The sequence below is a fragment of the Microcaecilia unicolor genome, chromosome 1 (assembly GCF_901765095.1).
Source record: "Microcaecilia unicolor chromosome 1, aMicUni1.1, whole genome shotgun sequence".
Taxonomy (NCBI): domain Eukaryota; kingdom Metazoa; phylum Chordata; class Amphibia; order Gymnophiona; family Siphonopidae; genus Microcaecilia; species Microcaecilia unicolor.
In genome coordinates, this window is record NC_044031.1 from 561,964,826 (window position 1) to 561,986,092 (window position 21,267).

Sequence of the window (21,267 nt, forward strand, 5' to 3'; positions counted from 1 at the left end):
AAAACTCCTTGAGAGTTAAACCATATTCCTCTTGTAAATCTGGAAATGAAAGCAGCTCTCCCTCAATCTAGATCTGTCCCAATGTGCGCAGGGAGTCTGCCAATTTAGGACTAGATTCTATACATCATGCCTAACAAAATCAGCGCCAAAATGAAATACACTTAGGCATAGTCTATAAAGTATGCCTAAATTTAGAATAAGACTACATTTCCATGCGATTTATAGAATATGCCGTGCACCCTTCTGCGTAACTAAATTTAGTCACGGGCAGTTATGCCGAGTAAAATTTGGTGTAAATGCCAACACCTAAATTGCACACAGACTGGGTGTATAACAATGCACATATTGCAGCAAAGGAGGATCGTCAGTCGGTCCTTCGACGTTTTACCTCCAGTAGTTTTGGCATGTTTGAATGCAAGTGTTCCATCAGGAATCGCTTGCCAGTAGAGACCGTTTTCGTCAGCATTGAAAATGTCACGAGGTGCAAACTCGTTCAACATGGTAGGAAGAACTGCAACAATCCAATTTTCAGCACCAAAGTCATCAGCGTCTTGTTTCTCACCATGTTTTGTTTCTTGAATTTTATGATGTTCCTCTCCTTCCATCTTTCCAACCATCCAACAGTGGCTTTGAATTCAGTTAGTCCAAGACTTTCAGCTAGCTGGTTAGCTTTCTCCATAAGCAGTGGACCACTGACAGGAAACTGTCTGCTCCTGCCTCGAGAAAACCACCAAAGAAGAGCATCTTCTACCTCCTCAGCTTTTCCCGCCCGTTTTCGTTTCCGTTGTGGATTTGTATTGTTTTGCCAGTCTTCCAGAAGCTGGTCTTTCTGCTTCAAGACACGTGAAATTTGACTGGGGTTGACACCATATTCTTTAGCAATAGATGCTTGACTTTGTTTGTTTTCTACTGTTTTTATGAACTTCTATTCGTTCAGCCAGTGTTAAAGTCTTACAGTTCCGCCGCAATGACGACGACTCCGGTGTGTGCTCTAACAACATTCTTTCGCTTATTCTGCCTGTGACAGTTAAAGAGGCTTCCATATTCCATGCATGCGCTTATGTGGAGTCTTTCCTGCAGAGAAGCGTCTTGAGCCATGCATATAAGCAAATCTTGCACAATATGGATGGGAGTGAGAAGTTGGAACCCCTCGTCATTGGAAAGAGCAAACAGCCTTGTTGCTTCAAGAAAGTTAAGCGACTTCCTGTGTCATACGAGGCTAACACAAATTCATGGATGACTGGGGAAATTTGGAAGCAATGCCTAAAGAAGTTAGACACTAGAAAGCGGGCACAAAAGCGTCAGATTTTGCAGTTTTGTGATAATTGTGCTGCATACAGGGATGATGTCAGGCTGTCTAACGTACAGGTGGTCTTCCTGCCACCAAACACTACCTCTCTGATCCAACCTATGGATCAGGGAATAATAGCCAATTTCAAACAACATTATCGGGCTCTTGTGCTATGTCGTCTGATGAGCGTTATGGATGACCAGACTGGCGAGGATAAATGTGCCGTTGAACTGGCTTGTAATCTATCACTGTTGGATTCCCTACATATGCAGAAAGAAGCCTGGAATCATGTTACACAGGCAACCATTGTGAACTGCTACAAGCGGTCAAGCTTTGTTAAGGATGTGGAGAGGGATGAAACAGATGCAGCTGTTGCAAACGCGTCAGATGAACAGGTTACTGACATCCCAACCAGCTCTTGATTACGATCTACAAACAGCTGAAGACAGCACTGATGTTGAAATATGTGCCTACACGCAGGCAACAACGGCAGATGAAGAAATGAGCAGCGAGGCACATGCTGACGAAATTCAACAACCTCTTCCTGTCACTTTTGCAAGAGCGCTGGAGAGTCTCAACACCGTGCGGGCCTATCTGGAGGCCACTGGATGTCAGTACTATGACAGTTTTTATCGTCTGGCAGACGTAATCTATGGAACTCACAGACCCAAGATTGTACAGAGGACTATAACTGATTATTTCAAGTAAGCCTGTCAGTTAACGGAGACTGTATACTGTACGTATAATAAACAATACTGTACATATGTTTATCAGATGTCAAGCTTCTTTGGGTCACAACGGTTAAGTCCACGTTCTGGTTAACTGCATGCATTTCTTTGGTCTCAGATCCTTGCACTTAAGTGGATACACATACATATATATACATATATATATATATACACACATATATATATATATATATATATATACATACATACACACACACACACACACACACTCTCTGCGAATGGCTGCAGCACATTATTGAATTTTGTGAACATCAATAAAGTTATAATGCTGATTTAATTATTAATGCTCCGGTGATCATCTGGGCAGTTGGGGCACTTTTTGGGGACTTGTTTGTGAAAAAAAAGGGTTAAAAAACGGCCTAAATTCTCGCTTCTGCCGCCCTTCTTTTTTCCATTATCTGCCGAGCGCGCCCATCTCTCCTCGGCCGATAAACACGCCCCAGTCCCGCTTTCACCATGCCTCCGACACGCCTCCGTCAACTTTGTTCGTTTCTGCGACAGACTGCAGTTGGAGGCACCCAAAATTGGCTTTCGATTATACCGATTTGGGCGCCCACGGGAGAAAGGCACCCAACTCCCAATTTGGGTTGAAATATGGGTGTCTTTCTCTTTCAAAAATAAGCCTGATAGTGTTCCACTTATGTTTTGATGACCTTAAGCCAAGAGTCTTCCAAATCGAGTGGAAGAGTGGCCTAATGGTTAGTGCACTGGGTTGCGGACCTGAGGAACCGGGTTCAATTCCTGCTGCTGCCTAACGGTCGGCAGTTGGTTGAGATCCTGGGGAACCAGGTTCAATTGCCTTTGCAAACCTGTGTGACCCTGGGGAAGTCACCTTGCCCTCCACTGCCCCAGGTGCAATATACACTACTTAGATTGTGAACCCATTAGGGACAGTACTAGTACCTGCATAGAAAATTGTGCTTGTTAACCACTGTATGCCTATATGGAGGCCTCACAAGTATTAAATGAATAAATAAATATTATCCCTCTCTACTAAAATATGAGCCTCAACCTGAGCTATGGTCCTCTCAAAAGTGTTCATTTCAGCTGCCCTCTGAGTTCCATTAAATTGAAAAACACCAGTAACAGGGTATTTTCCTATGCCAGTGCATTTTTATGGAACTATCATCATCAGAACTGAGCAGCATTTCTAGTTGTCTTTTCAAAAAGCTTTAAAGACCTGGCTGTTTGTGAAGAATTGCAGATTACATTAGATGATTTCCCCAATATGTATTTCAGGCAATGATATTTTAGTGTTTATTATATTCTTTTCATTTATAAATTTTGATCTTGTAAAGTGATTGTTCAATTTCAACATTGTAAACTGCTTTCAAGTGATATACAGCAGGTCAATACATCAAACCAAAATCAAAATCTCTTCAAAATGAAACAGTAACAATTTATGATAGGCTAAATCAAATACAGAAGCCAAATCCAGCATAACCAAAATACCTCTCTCTTTTGTTTAGAACTATAATTTAAAAAATATGAGAAAATATAAGCATAACTTTGAAGTGCAATTGATATTAAACTTGACACGAGTAACATTTAAAGACTTTTCCCCTATTAACAGTTGAGAGTCAAAGCCTTAAAAGATGCCCCCTTGCTCCCCCCCCCCCCAAAAAAAAAAAACTAAAACAATTATGATGCTATGGCCAATTCCAAGATCTTCTATAGTCATGTGCATCAGTCCTACAGAAATCACTACGTAGTTGGACAGGTTTAATGGAATAACCTGAATAACTGATCTTTTTTTCATGAAAGCCTTCCCATGCAGGAGGCACATGTGGGCAATAAATGTGGGAATATGATTCACTGAGCTCTACCTTGGAGTAAGATTACAAAAATGAACAGAACAACACAGCAGTGCACAATCTTAAGCCTGGTTCAAGTGTAATAGGAAGAGTGTAAACTGGTGAACTGAATCAAAACCAGACAGAGCATGCAGGATTGAATTCAGTGTTCAAAACTAATTATCTTCAAATGTAGAAAATTTGATCCAACCACTCGGTTTGGTTTCTTGTATTATAGGATGAGCAGTTTCAGTGCTATACTAGTACTGCAAAAAAAAAAATGTATTTTATGCTTCCCTTCTGACCTAATACATGCCCTAATCACAATGTGTATATAAAATTTATTCTGACAGCACTATTAGTACACCCAATTTATCCAATGTTACAGGCTCGCATCCTTAGGAATTATTTGGCAGTTGTGCTCTTTTCCTCGACTATGCAAAATAAAACCTTAAAATTATTATTCAGTGAGGGACAGATATAGATGATATCTAGGTAAGAGCAAGCAAGGCAGGTTCTGCCATTAGATAGTCTAGGCAACCACCTAAGGCAACAAAATTTGGGTGGTGTTGCAGCTCCAATTTGGCTGGAGAACAACATATCAATGCTGTTTCAGCATGGCAGTGGGCCTTTCAGTATAGCCCCCCTCCCCCCACACACAAGCACTGCCTCATCCTGTTCCCACAAAAAGGAAGTCTGTGGAGGAAGCGGGACTGGCAGCATTTGAGTACAGCCTTATATGAAAGGCCTGCCGCTATGTTGCATGCCATTACAGCTTTGGACCAGGAGAAGGTAGGATGGGGGAGGTAAACTTGGCAGGGGGAAATCTGCAGAACACAAGAGCAGGGGGACTGGTGAAGAGGAGAAGAGATGCTGTACATCTTAAGGGGATAGAGAAGAGAAGGGGAGATAGTGGCCACCTGAGGGGGAGCAGGGAAGGGGTTATGTTGGACTACTGTGTGGGGGGGTGCTTGGCTGAAGGTTTGCCTAGAGCAGGGGTAGGCAACTCCGGTCCTCGAGGCAGGTCAGGTTTTCAGGATATCCACAATGAATATGCAGGAGATAGATTTGCAAGCTCTGCCTCCATGGTATGCAAATCTATCTCATGCATATTCATAGTGGATATCCTGAAAACCTGACCTGCCTGCGGCTCTCGAGGACCGGAGTTGCCTACCCCTGGCCTAGAGCATCAAATACCCTTGGGTACACACACAAATCAGATGCTGTTCTTAATATCTACAAAACATCTGGACCACTGCAGCTCATCTATTGTTTAATTAAAAACAATTGCAAATCTTGTTGGGAATCAGATACATAACTTCTGCTTATAACATGGCAGGAAATTCAGAATCCCTTCCTCATAATGGTTAACAGACTTCCAGCCAAAAATGGTCATAATTGATCTTATGAACACACATGTCCTACTACTGCTACACTTCTCAACACACAAAATATTCCAAGCTGTACTATTATTTAGTATTAAAGAATAAAATGTGATGTCTCTTGCTATATAGAGAGCACAGCAGGCTTGCAGTATTTACTTGAGGATGGATGCAAGATCAGTTGTACTTTTAGTAATATGACAAGATCACCATCACTCTGCTACAATTTTTGTAGGTCAACAGCTGGGTCAAGAAGTTATATAACTTAAATATTACCAAACTAAATAAAAAAAAACTGTTACAAAGGGGAAAGGTGAACTGGATAGGGCTAGGAACCTACTGTTCTTTGTCCAGAGCAAGAATACTGTCTGTCTAGCACTATGACAAACACATGTCTGCAATTTCATGCTGTTGAGCAACACGGGGTACTAAACTGCTCCAGACAGTTCTGATTATTCATGCATCTAATCTACCAAGACTAATCCATGTTATGATTATATGGGACAGGAATTATTAAAAGACAATGAGAAATTTGAATCTGAATTTTATTACAACGTAGGTGTTTTTTTTATTTTTATTTTATAAAGCAATGGCTATGACTGAGCATTGGATCATGTGACTTGACCAAGACCACACAGTAAGTGGCTGAAATAAGAACAGTGCTCTAGAATCTATATATGTTGTATGTACCAAAGCAAATAATTTAGTATAGCCATGTTTTAAAAAGTATCATTTCAGTCAGGCAGTGGTTATCCACAGTAAAATTGAACTTTTACAACTGTCATGCTTATGATCAACAACTGGAAGGGCTAATGTCACAAAATGCCTAGCCACTTGCCTGGGGTTGCCTCACGGTCACTTAGAGGGTCTATCCCTAGCATAGCTCAGGTCCGCGTGCACCTGCAATACACTAGCACCCTCCTCCTACCAACTGGGTTACAACCGCCTCTGGGTGAGTCACCTGCTCTCCTATTATCCCCAGTGATCCCACAGTTCCCAGTAAGCACTCACAGACCCAGCACACAAACCACCAGAATTCTTTATCAGTCCAGACAAACAGGGCAAAAAAAAACCAATTATGTTTATTCTCTTAAAAAACAGTGAAACAAAATAGTGCAAATAGCAAACAGGTAACTGAAATATGGATCAAATATAACACTAACTAAATATCTATATACTGTGTAAACAGTACCTAGGATGGTCACAACATATAATTCACCAAGCCTCAGCAAACAGATCTCTCTCTTTCCTCCTTGGCTTCAACTGAAGCAACAGCCAGCAGCTGCTGGGTATTTTCAAAACTCCAGGCCAGTGAGAGCCGAGAACACTCAAGTTTCAAATAAAAACTGGTTACATCACTACAAGGCACTTCCTATTATCTGTGTTAACTAAGGGGCCCTTTTACTAAGGTGCATAGGAGCCTATGTGCGTCCAATGCACGTCAATTTGGAACTACCACCCAGCTACTGCGTGCCCCAGGTGGTAATTCCATTTTTTACATGTGTCCAATACAGATGTCAGAAAATATTTTTTTATTTTCTACCTCATGGCGCTAACCGGGCGATAATCGGCAGTGTATGCACGTGATGATTACCGCCCGGGTTAACACGTGAGACCTTACTGCTTAGTCAATGGGTGACAGTAAGGTTTCAGGCCCAAAATGGGCACGTGCTGATTTTTATTTTGCCGCACGTCCATTTTCGGCAAATAAAAGGCCTTTTTTGCAGGCGTGCTGAAAAATGGACCTGTGTGTATCCAATACACGCCTCTACACCAGCGCAGACCATTTTTCAGTGCACCTTAGTAAAAGGACCCCTAAGGGAAAGAGAAGTCAGTCCTCCGTAACAGCTTTAAGCATAAAACATGCACCACCAGCTGGCCAAACTAGAGAACTGCATTTCAGAATTAATAAAGGCAATTTTACACACTTAAAACACGCTATTCTGCCACAGCTAGGTTTTTAGTATTATTATTAGGTAGTAGTAATATAGCTCCAAACACAAGGCTACACTGTCAGACCTTTTACAGCAAGAAACTGCCAAGATTAGATATCTTCATAAAATTGGAATTCAGTCTATCAAATAGATCATCCAGCATCCTTAATGAAGGAACTGATTGGCAACCAAGATGAAAGGTGAGGAGAGAACAGAACAATCAAAAAGAGAGAATAGATCATTTAAAGTTGACGAGTAAACTTCCAAGTTTTCAAGAGTTCCAGTACATCACTTTACAGTAGTTCTGAAATATTCAAAACATGTCAAAAAAAAAAAAAATACTATGTGACAGAGAAATTGAGAGAAAGAGAGAGAGGAAGGCGGGTGGAAGGTTTCCAGCATTTTTATGGGATAATTAAAATTGCTAAAAATAATACAAACATAGCAACTCAAATCTTATCTTTTGTTCTCTCCCACTTCATTTTCACTTTGTCTTCAAGAAGACAAAATTTACCCTTTAACTCTATTTTAAGTATTCATGTCATCCAACCCATGACGTTCATAGGAAAGGCCATCTTTAGAATACTACACAGGTCACTGCCAAAGAATGTGGCAACCAGCAGAAAGGAAAGAAATCTACACCATGATCATGAAGTTTAAATACTGCAGATTTGAAAAGGAAGACCAGCAGACTCCGAGGTTCATTTTCAAAGCACTTAGGCTTACAAAGCTCCATAGTTGAAAATGCGCCTCTCTTAGTTCTATCCTGCTAAGCATGGGAAATTAACAGAAAAATAAATTTGCAACAGTACATCTCAGTCAAATACGGCAAGCAAATTCTGGGTTGTCCCAAATTCTATCACCAGCAGAAGAAAAACTGAGCTATGACAAAGTTGGCATCAGTGCGTGTTTTTGATGTGTGCTGAGGCCCCCCGCCCTCCCCCCCCCCCCCCCGACAGAGGGTAAAAGTCTGTTTTTTTTTTTTAAAGAAACGGCCATGCAGCAAGTGAAGCACTCGCCGCACGGCCATTTCAGGGAGGAGCACTTACTGCCACTCATTGAGGTGGCAGTAAAGGCTCCCGCACTAACCCAGCCCGATTACTGCCAGGTACTGCTGGAGGTGGGAGCTACCATCGGGCTGCTGCAGTGGCCCAGTGGTACTTCCGGTTTAGCAAGTGGCAGTGGCATAGCCAAGGTTGGGCCTGGATGGGCCTTTGGGCTCAGGCCCACCCAGTAGCAGCACACCTATGATGTGGCTGGCAGGGATCCTCCTAAGCCCCACCAGCCAAAAACTCCCAACAACTGTCCCTCCTGCATACCTTGTAAGTAGCATCTTTGTCTGCAGCGAGCAGCAACTGATATATACCATTCGCACTGGCCCCACAGCCTTCCCTCTGATGTATTCCGGCCTATGCGGAAACAGGAAATTGCATCAGAGGGAAGGCAGTGGGGCCAACATGAGCAGTGTGTATTAGTTACTGCTCACTGCTGGTGAAAATCTGCTATTTAAAAGATATGTGGGAGAGGGGAAATGTTTGAGAGACCTTATGGCATGTAGGCGAGAGAGGGAGAGACCAAATCACTTGTGGGACCAGTGGCATAGCCAGACCTGACATTTTGGGTGGGCCCAGAGCTAATATGGGTGGGCACTATGTATATATAGGTGTGAGTAGTTTTTGGGGGGATCCTAAATAATTTGTAATAAACAGTCTGCCCAACAGCTGTCCTACAGCAACATAAACCACATACATATTCGGAACCTATGTTGCAAACCTTAAAACCACCATACCGAGAATACAAAACACTCAGGACCTATAGAGCAATTCTACCATACCATAAGCAGTCATTTCTATGAGTCACACAAGGAAAAGGAAAGCATCTTAAACACTACAGTGAGCACTAGAACATCAATTCACCTATTGTAAAACGAAACCAGACAGAATAGTACAGATCGTCGATCCTGCACAGTCAATGCCAACTGAAAGCCATGTCTTTTTCACAAACACAGAATAAGTAATCATAAACTTTCTATTTAGACAAAAATTTAACTGAACCCCCAAGATGCCAGACTCTGCATACAATGCAACACCACAGAAACAGAAAATATCCCCTAGTACTGTGCAAAATATAAAGACATCAGATGTAAATTTGAAAAAACTAACAAATACCAATCACCACTTTACAAATTAACAAATAGAAATAAAACAAATATAGAAAATAAAATAATACCATTTTATTAGACTAATACATTTAGCTGTCAGAGGCCAAAACCTTCTTCCTCAGGTCAATACAGTATAGTGCTGTTACAGTATCCTATCCTGACCTGAGGAAGGGGGCTTTTTTCTCCTAAAGTTAGTCAAAATGTATTAAAATTAGTCCAATAAAAAGATTACTTTATTTACATGTTCTATTATAAACATTTATTAACACAGCTACAATACTACTTTATCCTAAAGCAAAAAAAAAATATATATATATATATTTACAGTTTGTAGTTTCTGGTTTCTGCTTTCCTCATCTTCTTTTCACTGTCTTCCTTCCATCCAGCATCTGTCTTCGGTCTCTCTCTGCCATCCAGTGTCTGCCCTCTCTGCTGTCCCCTCCATCCAATGTCTGCCCTCTCTCCCTGCCCCTTCCATGCACATCTGCCCTCTATCTCTCCCCCTTCCATCCACCATCTGCCCCTGTCTGCTCTCTCTCTCTCCCCCTTCCATTCACGGTCTGCCCTTTCTATCCCTTCCATCCATTGTCTGCCCTTTCTCTCTGCCCCTTCAATCCACCATTTGCCCTCCCATCCATCGTCTGCCCTCCCTCTCACTCCCCCTTCCAACCAGGATCTGTCCCCTCTCTCTGCCCCTTTTATTTAGTCCCCAGTTCCAGCCCCTTTAGCCCACCTGCCCCTAAGTTCTAGCCCCAGCCCACATCTCCCACCTGCCCCCTTTTCAGCCCCCAGTTTCAGCTCCACTATCCCACCAGCCTCCAATTTCAGCCCCAGCCCTTTTCTCCCACCAGTCCCGAGATTCAGCCCCCAGCCATTTCTCCCTGTCCCCTTTTCAGCCCCCAGTTTCAACCCCAGCCCTTTTCTCTCACCAGTCCTGAGCTTCAGCCACAGCCACTTCTCCCTGTCCCCTTTTCGGCCCCCAGTCTCAACAGTTTCAGCCCCTGCCCCTTTTCAGCCCCCAGTTCCAGTGCTAGCTCCCTTATCCCACCTACCCTCCTTTTCAGCCCCCAGTTCCAGCCCCCTTCATCCACATACCTTGCATTAGGGTCCCCCCTTTTCAGCCCCAGACCCATTCTCCCACCTGCCCCAGGCATGCCCCATTTTCCCATCAGTCCCAGGCATGGCCCCTATTTTCTCTACTGGCCCCTTCTCAGATCCCAGTTCCAGCCCCCTCCTCTCATCTGAGACCCCTCTCCCCTCCCCCCATCTGAGACCCTCACCCCAGTTCCCTTCTCCCATCTGAGACCCCCCCAACCCGACTACCAGCTCTGTCGACAGCCCTTTTAGTTCTCCTGCCACCACCCTGACTTAAAAAAAAAAATCTGTGAAGCCGTTTTGCAGGCAGCACTTCGCGTCTGCCCTGCATGCATTGCAAAAAGAAGGAAATCGCCTCGTCAAGGCCCGAAGACGACGAGGCGATTTCCTTCTTTTGTCTTGTCTTTATGGTATAAGTTCCTACTCGAGGGAATCTACATGTGAGTAGGAACAGATTGGGACTTATACCATAAAGACAAGATAAGTGGCTTTTGGCACATTTTATACACAAGCTGGTATTGATTGTCGATGCCTGAATTTACAGCATCTCTTCACAAAAAACCACCAAAAGAGAAGATGTGGGGACTATTGAATAATATAAATTTATATCTTTGGTTTATTTTGGCTGTTTTATATTTGTGAGCCTCTTCCTTGAAAAAGCTTCATGCGAAACTTGGCTATGTCGGCGGGGGTTCTCTGATATTTCTGATATCTCTGATATCTTCAAGCTGCTGCCTTTTAAGATAAGTGTTCTTAGAAACACTAGTTTTTTCATGAGATTATATACTGTTTAAAAAAAGAAAAATAAGAATGAAACAAATAGTTGTAAAATAATGAGGAGAGCTCATGAGGACTTGCACCACACCATTTCGCTTATTGCGATGGAACAAATGTTTGTTCTGATGGTTGTGTGAGGCAGTTAGATCTGATGTTCTCCAGATACTAGAATGTTACTTATTATGACCTGTGCTCCATATTGATGTCTGGGACATGTTCATGTGAATTTACAGCATTGCACTAAGAATTATGGACATATGATTTGAGTATTTGGTTCTATTAAAACAGCATGAAAAAAAATGTTTTTTCAGTATTTTTCTCATTGGGGTTTTTTTCAGTCAATGATGACTTGTTGTGCATGCAATAGGTTTTATGTTTAAATAATTGTCGCACTTGTTGAGACTTTTTCCCCCTATGATTTTTTGATACAGACAGTATTACTCCGCTTGTATTGTTTTTTGATTTTTCAATATTATTAGCAGTAGTGTGGATCTGAATATTATTTTTATGACAGGTAGGACATATGCCTGCAGCTGGCCCCACAGAGAGAGAGAAAGAGAATTAGCCTGTCTATACCCAATTGGTTAGGCATTTGTGGCGCTTACAGGAGCAAGGATTTAGAGACTGGGGCAAGTGACAGATCCAAAACCTGGTGTTAGGACTAGGGGACATGCGATGAAGCTACAAAGTAGTAAATTTAAAACGAATCAGAGAAAACTTTTCTTCACACAATGTGTTAATTAAACTCTGGAATTTGTTGCCAGAGAATGTGGTAAGGGCAGATAGCTTAGCAAGGTTTAAAAAAGGTTTGGACGGCTTCCTAAAGGAAAAGTCCATAGACCATTATTAAAATGGTTTGGGAAAAATCCACTGCCTGTTTCTGGGATAAGCAGCATAAAATGTAGTGAACCTTTTGAGGGATCTTGCCAGGTATTTTTGACCTGGATTGGCCAGTGTTGGAAACAGGATCCTGGGCTTGAGGGACCTTTGGTCTGTCGCAGTGTGGCAATTCTCAAGTACTAGTGAGGAGGTTTGGGAATCCTTCTCATCCTGTATAGTCTCGTTGAGAAGGAATAGGGTAATTCTTGGTATTCTTAGCCTTATCATTCAGTCAGCCCATACACCACTTTAATTGGACTCTGCATCTGGGGCAGAGTGGAGGAAATTTTAGAAAATAAAACATAGAATAACAGGCTACAGCAGCAAAAAGGTATGTATATAAATTGTGTGACCATCAACTTGAATAAATGTAACATCTCACTGAACTGTACTTAACTACTGAATACCATCAACCTAGACTTTTTTTTTTCTTTTAAAGAAGTGTGAGCAAGAAGAATGGATGTCTGATGTATATATGTTGGTGTGACATGACTTTTGTTTTTCCACTGTTCCTGTGCCTCATCAATTGAGAGTACAGTAAAGTTCCAGATTTAAGTTACTTCATGGAGTGGTCTGGATTCTTGTGTGGATGGAAAATCGGATGCCTTGCTTGCCCAGCCCTCCAGTGTTAAGGTTGGCCTTGGGCCTGGGCCCACCAATAAATCTTTTGTGTGCCCTTCTCACCGTCCCGGTAGTGAATAGGCAGCTGCCCAGCTCACATCTACAACCAGGGGCTTACACACAAAATTGTTCATAAGTTGCAAAGAGAATACAAATGAGCTCTCCGAATTCAAATGAGCTTTCAGCTAAACATTGTACAAAATTTCTCACATATTCTTGGCTTTGGTCATGCATGAGAAATTTAAGAAAATCTAATAACTCTGCTCCAGAGTTGCTCAGGTTTTATTTTATCAGACAGTAGTTGTCTTGTCCTTTACCTCAAAACTGTCACCAACTGGGAAGAATGTATTCAGTTCCACTAACTTCTTACATTCAACCAAAACTGAATGCAGGAAAAAAATTAACTACATTTTGGATTTTTTTTTTATTAACAGGAAACCAATTTGTGATATAAAAGTATGTTTTTATTGAAATTTTGAATTATTCAGATGCAACTGTAAACATTCACTGAACACAAATGTTTTTTCAGATACCTCAAGAATGTTTAATTTTCAAAATTCACTTTAAACAAACTTCTTTTTTTTTTTTTTAATTCTCTTTCCATTCTAAACAGAACCTACTGTATGATTCCTCTGACAAAACCTTAGACTTCTAAAACACAATAAGATGAGTACAATTTAACACATTCCTTTTCAATTAACCTTTCTAAAGTAATAAACCTCATCTTGGTTTCCAATAAATTATTCTTTGTGTGTTTTTCTTTTCTCTTTTTTCAGGTACACCATCAGGGGCATTTTCGAAAGAGAAGGGCGCCCATCTTCCGACACAAATCGGGAGATGGGTGTCCTTCTCTCAGGGTCGCCCAAATCGGCATAATCGAAAGCCGATTTTGGGTGTCCTCAACTGCAGTCCGTCGCAGGGATGACCAAAGTTCATGGGGGCATGCCAGAGGCATAGCGAAGGCGGGACTGGGGCGTGCTTAAGAGATGGGCGTCCTCTGCCAATAATGGAAAAAAGAAAGGCGTCCCTGATGAGCATTTGGTCAACTTTACTTGGTCCATTTTTTTCACAACCAAGCCTCAAAAAGGTGCCCAAACTGACCAGATGACTACCGGAGAGAATCGGGGATGACCTCCCCTTACTCCCCCAGTGGTCAACAACCCCCTCCCACCCTCAAAATAATTTTTTTTTTTTTTGCCAGCCTCAAATATCATACCCAGCTCCATGACAGCAGTTTGCAGGTCCCTGGAGCAATTTTAGTGGGTGCAGTGCACTTCAGGCAGGCGGACCCAGGCCCATCTCCCCTTACCTGTTACACTTGTGCTGGTAAATGTGAGTCCTTCAAAACCCACCTGAAACCCACTGTACCCACATGTAGGTGCCCCCCTTCACCCCTTAGGGCTATGGTAGTGGTGTACAGTTGTGGGGAGTGGGTTTTGGGGGGGTGGGGGGGCTCAGCACCAAAGGTAAGGGAGCTATGCACCCAGGAGCAATTTGTGAAGAGGAGTTCCATCCCCTTTATCATTTTGGTCACTTTTCTTTGAGCCTTTTTTGAGATATGGCAACCAGAACTGAACACAATACTCAAGTTGAGGTCACACCGTGGAGTGATACAGTGGCATTATTTTTATTTATTTCTAGTCATTTGATATAACTCAAATTGATCCTTGATAGTGTTGGTCTTATTTACCATCCCTTACCTAACAATACCTAGCATCCTGTTCACTTTTTTGGCTGCCACGGCTACCTACTGAGCAGAAGATTTCAACACATTGTCTACACCATCTCCTAGATCCTTTTCTTGGGTGATGACCCCAAGATGGACCCGAGCATCATTTGGATGCCCAGTCTTCCAATTTCCTAAGGTCCTCCTGCAGTTTTCACAGTCCACATGTGTTTTAACATCCTTGAATAGTTTTGTGTTATCTGCAAACATGATCAGCTCACTTGTCATTCCAATTTCCAGATCATTTATAAATATGTTAAATAGCACTGGTCCCAGTACACATCCCTGTGGCACTAAACTATTCACCTTCCTGCATTGACAGAAATGGCCATTTAACCCTACCCTCTGTTTTCTGTCCAATAACCAATTCCTAATCCAGTACAGCAGTGGCGTCGCGAGGGCAGCTGACACCCGGGGCGGGTCGCCGCTGCGCACCCCCCCCGGGTGCAGCGCGACGCACCCTCCCCTCTCCGTAGCGCAACACCCCCCCACCCCGCCCGCGAGAACATACCTGGAAGGCGGTGAGGGGCGGGTGGGAGGGCCAATCCGCCGACAGCACGCCGCTGGGGGGGTGTCGGCGCCTCGCTGGTTCCTTGCTCTCTCTGCCCTGGAACAGGAAATAACCTGTTCCGGGGCAGAGAGAGCAAGGAACCAGCGAGGCGCCGACACCCCCCAGCGGCGTGCACCCGGGGCGGACCGCCCCACCGCCCCCCCTTCCTACGCCACTGCCTCCTATCCCATGACTCTAATTTTCTCAGAAGTCTCTCATGAGGTGCTTTGTCAAAAGCTTTCTGAAAATCTAGATGCAGATACACTATCCAGCTTATAATCGAACGAGAAAAACGCCCAAGTTCCGACCTAAATCGGGAGATGGGCGTTTATCTCACAAAAACGAATAACGCGGTATAATCAAAAGCCGAATTTGGGTCGCTTTCAACTGCACTCCGTCGCGGATGCGGACAAAGTGGACGGGGGCGTGTCGAAGGCGTGTCGAAGGCGGAACTGGGGCGTGGTTATCACCCGAACAGAGATGGGCGCCCTTCGCCGATAATGGATGCGTTTGTAGCTAGAATTTAGGGCACTTTTCCTGGACCCTGTTTTTTCACGAATAAGGCCCCAAAAAGTGCCCTAAATGACCAGATTACCCCCAGAGGGAATTGGGGATGACCTCCCCTGACTCCCCCAGTGGTCACTAACCCCCTCCCACCACAAAAAAATGATGTTTCACAACTTTTTATTTTCACCCTCAAATGTCATACCCTCCTCCCAGGCAGCAGTATGCAGGTCCCTGGAGCAGTTGTTAGGGGGTGCAGTGGACGTCAGGCAGGTGGACCCAGGCCCATCCCCCCTACCTGTTACAATTGTGCTGCTTAATGCTTATTAGTCGTCCAACCCCCCCAAACCCACTGTACCCACATGTAGGTGCCCCCCTTCACCCCTTAGGGCTATAGTAATGGTGTAGACTTGTGGGCAGTGGGTTTTGAGGGGGATTTGGGGGGGCTCAACACACAATGGAAGGGTGCTATGCACCTGGGAGCTCTTTTACCTGTTTTTTTGTTTTTGTAAAAGTGCCCCCTAGGGTGCCCGGTTGGTGTCCTGGCATGTGAGGGGGACCAGTGCACTATGAATCCTGGCCCCTCCCACGAACAAATGCCTTGGAGTTATTCGTTTTTGAGCTGGGCGCTTTCATTCTCCGTTATCGCTGAAAAGCAAAAACGCCCAGCTCACACATTGGCGAATAAAACATGGGCGTCTATTTTTTTCGTAAATACAGTTTGGTCCGCCCCTTCACGGACCCGTTCTCGGAGATTAACGCCCATGGAGATAGGCGTTTCTGTTCCATTATGCCCCTCTATATCAACCAGCTCATCTTTATCCTCATGTTTATTCATGCCATCAAAGAAATGAAGCAAATATGGTGAGACAAGATTTCCACTGGCTGAATCCATGCTGACTCTGTCCCACCATGTTTATCTGTTCCATAATTTTATTCTTTATAATAGTTTCCACTTTTACCCGGCACTGTAATCAGGCTTAAGGGTCTGTAATTTCAAGGATCACCCCTGGAAACAGATAGGGAGCCAATGAAGTGTCTTAAGGAGAGGGATAATTATGAGCATAGCAACACTGGTGGAATATAAGTCATCTAGCAGAATTTTGAATGGATTGAAGGGGAGAGCGATGGCTTAGTGGGAGACCTGTGAGAAGTTTCAGTAGTCAAAGCATAAGGTGGCAAGAGTGTGGATAAGGGTTTTGGTAGTATGCTCTGAAAGGAAGGAACACATTTCGGTGATATTATACAGAAAGAAATGTCAGGTTTTAGTTGTCTGTTGGATATGTGCAGAGAAAGAGATAGAGAAGTCAAAGATGACCCCAAAGTTATGAGCTGATGAGACCAGGAGGATACGAATTATCCACAGAGATAGAGAATGAGGGAAGATGAGAGGTGGGTTTAGAGGGAAAGATAATCTCAGTCTTGGTCATGTTTAGTTTCAGATGGTGGCGAGACATCCAGGCAACAATGTCAGACAGGCGGGCTAAGACTTGGGCCTAGATTCTTGCTGAAATTTCTGGTTTGGAGAGGTAGATCTGAGAGTCATCAGCATAAAGGTGATACTGAAAACCATGGGAAAAGATCAGAGTATCAAGGGAAGAAGTATAGATAGAGAAAAGAAGAGTTCCAAAGACAGAGCCCTGAGGTACGCCAACTGATAGTAGGATAGAAGTGGAGGAGGATCTACCAAAGCATACACTAAAAGTGTGATGGGAGAGGTAAAAAGAAAACCAAGAAAGAACAGAGCCCTGAAATCCAAGTGAGGACAGTGTATCAAGGAGTAGGTAGTGATCAACAGTGTCAAAAGCAGCAGATAACTCGAGAAGGATGAGGATAGAACACAGATCTTTGGATCTGTCCAGGAACAGGTCCATTGGAGACTTTAGCAAGGGCTGTTTCAGTTTAATATAGAGGTCAAAAGCCAGATTGAAGTGGATCAAGAATAGACTGAGATGAAAGAAAGTCAAGACAATAGAGGTGAACTGCACATTCAAGTAGCTTGGATAAGAAAGGGATGAGGGAGATAGGGTGATAGTTGGAAGGACAGGTAGTGCCCAATGAAACTTTTTTGAGGAGTTGTGTATCTATGGCATGTTTGAAGGCATCAGGAACAGTTGCATTGGAAAGTGAAAGATTGAGGATATATCAGATAGAAGGGATGACAGTAGGAGAGATAGTGGTAAGTAGATGGAGGAGAACAGGATTAGAGGAATTGGTAAGTCAATTTGGAGAAGGAAAGAAAATGTGCAGTTTCCTCTTCAGTGATTTCAGAAAAGGAAGTGTCTGGATAGCTTGCTGGGCAAGCAGGACTACTCACATAGCAGTCCTAACATGCCTAGATAGCTATCCAGGTACTGGCATTGAATATTGGCCATATCCGGATAATTTCCAGAAGCCATTGAAGACCCAGATATGGGCTAGCACTAAATATCTGGTGCCAAATCTGCCTTTTGTAGTCAGCATTTCAAAAAAAAAAAAAGAAAGAAACAACAACACCGACTACCATGGCTGAATATCATCGGTTACCTTTTTACCTGAGGCAATAGAAGATTAAGTGACTTGCCCAAGACTAGAAGGAGTGTGAATGGAATTTTGACCCTGGAATCCCTGGTTTTCAACCTGCTGCTATAACCATCAAGTTGCACCTCCATTATCCATTGTGGCAAGTTGAGAGTCCCAGACCACCTCAGATTAATTTATTTAAGGGCAGGGCTATGAAGGGAGGAGGAGGAAGAGGAAGATAAGAGTTATCTGGCATTTAATCCCCACTAGACACCAAAGAATGGGGGTCAGGGGGCTTATAATCCCAGGCAAGAGAGCCCTTTAAATCTTGCCGCCATGCAAATAGATTGTAAAAAAAAAAAAAAAAAATCTCCAGATGGGAAAGGGAAAGGGAATTGGGACTTGATATACCGCCTTTCTAAGGTTTTTGCAACTACATTCAAAGTGGTTTACATATATTTAGGTACTTATTTTATACCAGGGGCAAGGTGATGGAGGTTGTTTTTCGTCATCTTTTTTTTCTCAAAAAATAAAATTGAGCTCACTAAGGGCCCTGTTTACTAAGGCGCGCTAATGCTGTGGCCCCCATATATTCCTATGGATGTCTCTAGTTTTAGCACGCACTGAAAACATTAGCATGCCTACAGCGTGGCTTAGTAAACAGGGCCCTAGGCTTTTTTGTATACATTTTTTGGTATTAAGCTGCTTAGTATGATTTTGCACCCCAGCAGCTCATAGCAAATTTAAAGAAACGTTCACATGGCTGTTTAGCACTGCATGGGGTAACTGCCCAAAGCTAAAGTTACAAGCCTAAACAGCAGTTATGTCACTGCATCAGCACAAGGTCAGCACTGATGGCTTTTGGACATATCGGGGATAGATATAAGAAGAGGTTTGAGAGTGTAGATAGAATATCTGGGTCGGAGGGGAGCTGATGTACACATAAAATTCTGAAATATAACCCAACATCTACAAACAGAGGACAGATCTAAACTACTTTGGTCTTTTTCTGCCTTTATTATGTCTGTCTGCTTATTTGGGTTGACTTCACACCTTTTTAGTAGTAGTTCAAGGCCAGTTACATTCAGATACAGTAGGTATTTCCCTGCCTGTGAAGGGCTGACCATCTGTTTGACTTGCCAAAGGTCACATTGGTATTTGAAACTGGCTTACCTGGTTCTCAGCCCATTGCTCCAAACATTAGACTACTACTTCATTTTGTTAAAAGATTACACAGACACAAAGTGAGTCTAGCGAGAAACTGTAAGTAGTTTGTGATGAAACTCGCCTTACCTCCTGGACAATGCCTCATTGCCATTTTACATCTTCTAGACTCTGCAATCGTTGGACAAAGTATTGTATCTTTTGCCGGCTTTTTGACAATTTGTCGCGTTCTTGTCTCCAGACCCCACTTAAATCCACATGTTCTATTGTTTCTGCTGCAAGTTCCCCATTCACTCCACTGTCCTACCTCACAGCCTTCTGGGGAGGGGGAAAAATTAAACACACAAAAAATAAAAATCAGTACGATGCATATATCCTAGTACGCCACCACCATCACCACCCACACCATTTATTTATTTGTATTTACAACCTTTTTGAGGAAATTCACTTGGGGGTCCTTTTACTAAGCTGCAACAGAAAGTGTCCTGTGGCAGTGTAGGAACATGTTTTGGGCATGCACTGGGCCACTTTTTACCTCATCTGCAAAAAAGGGGTTTTCTTTAATGGGATGGGAAAAGGGCATGAGTTAAAACTAAGACCAACGTGTGCCTAAAATTGGCCTGAGCTCTTAATGCCACCCATTGATCTAGCAGTAAGGGCTCATGAGCTACACGCACAGTGACTAGTTGGTGCATGCCAACTGCCGATTACCGCCGGACAGGCCACACGTGGGAGGAAATTAAATAAATATGGCATTATGGGCACGTGGCAAATCTTAAATTACCACCAGGGGGTGCGGTAGCCTGGCGATAGTCATTTTGGCATGCACATAGAGCCTAATGCACCTTTGTAAAATGAACCTTCAAGGAGGTATACATCATGATAAAAGGATAATCTAAAAATACAAATTACAACAATAGGATAATACAGAAATTATATCTTGTTTCAATAAACTAAATTAAATAAAATTTTAAGTACTTGATTAAAGTATTCCTGATGAACAAAGTAGTAGAAATCGGTGTTAGGAGGTGAGGTTATAACTGAACAGATAAATAACTAGTACACCCATATTTTCCTTGGGCAGGTACCAGCAAATCTTCCAAACACATTTTAAAAAACTACCCCAGAGAATTAATAGATTTACACATATACCGGATACCATGAGGAAAAGAAAAAGGAAAAAAAATGTGTTCTTACCTGCTAATTTTCTTTTCTTTAGTCTCAAAGGATCAGTCCAGACTAGTGGGTTATGCCCATCCGCCAGCAGGAAGAGATAGAGAGTGCTAATGAGCTATGCTTTACAGAATACTGTGCATTCTGACTCAGCCAGTATCTTGATAGCAAAGCAGTGGAAGTGTGACTTGTAATTAGAAACACCTGGCTCCTCCATCAAAACAAAAAGCAAGCAATATAAAACATAATATAATAACCTGTGCCTATGAACCAAAGACACCAACAAACTAGGTACACTGAATAAAGAAAAGGGAGGGTTTTGGACTGAGCCTTTGGGACTAAAGGAAAGAAAATTATCAGGTAGGAACAAATTTTGCCTTCTTTTTTTTTTTCACCAATGGATCAATCCAAACTAGTGGGATGTAGAAAAGCAATCCTCAAGTTGGAAGGGAAAGTGACACTCTAGCCCAAAGGAAGCCTCTGTTTTAACTACCACATCTGAACAATGTTTTGAAAAGGTATGACAAGATGCCCATGTAGCTGAATGTCAAATTTAATCTATAGAGGTAGCTTGAGCCTCAGCAAAAGATGTAGAAAGAGCTTGAGTAGAGCAAGCCTTAATAGCTAAAAGAGCCAATTTCCTTGCCATTAAGTAGGCTGAAGAGATAGCTTCTTTTAACCAACGAACAACAGTTGCTTTAGAAGCTGTCATACTCATCTTAGGACCTGATAAAATAACATAGAGATGATCAGAGAATCTGAAATCATTAGTAGATTCAAAGTAACATAAAAGAATTCATTTAGCATCAAGCAACCATAAGAAGGAAGAGTACTCCGAACAATAGTTCTCTACAAAAGGAGGGACAGTAAATAGGCTGATTAAGGTGAAAAGATTAAACCACCTTAAGTAAGGAGGAGGAAACTGTGTGTCGAGCTACACCCATCTCCAAGAAATGAAAAAAAGGA

At 42.8% G+C, this 21,267-nt stretch overlaps 1 protein-coding gene across 3 annotated transcripts in view; it reads right to left on the reverse strand.

Annotated features, from left to right (window-relative positions):
* RSPO2 (R-spondin 2) overlaps positions 1–21,267 on the reverse strand; it is a 282,966-nt gene that overhangs the window by 106,828 nt on the left and 154,871 nt on the right. For all 3 annotated transcript variants that reach the window (XM_030190203.1, XM_030190201.1, XM_030190202.1), the window contains exon 5: positions 19,258–19,446. In XM_030190203.1, coding sequence (XP_030046063.1) covers positions 19,258–19,446 — 189 coding nt within the window. The remainder of the gene's footprint in view (positions 1–19,257; positions 19,447–21,267) is intronic.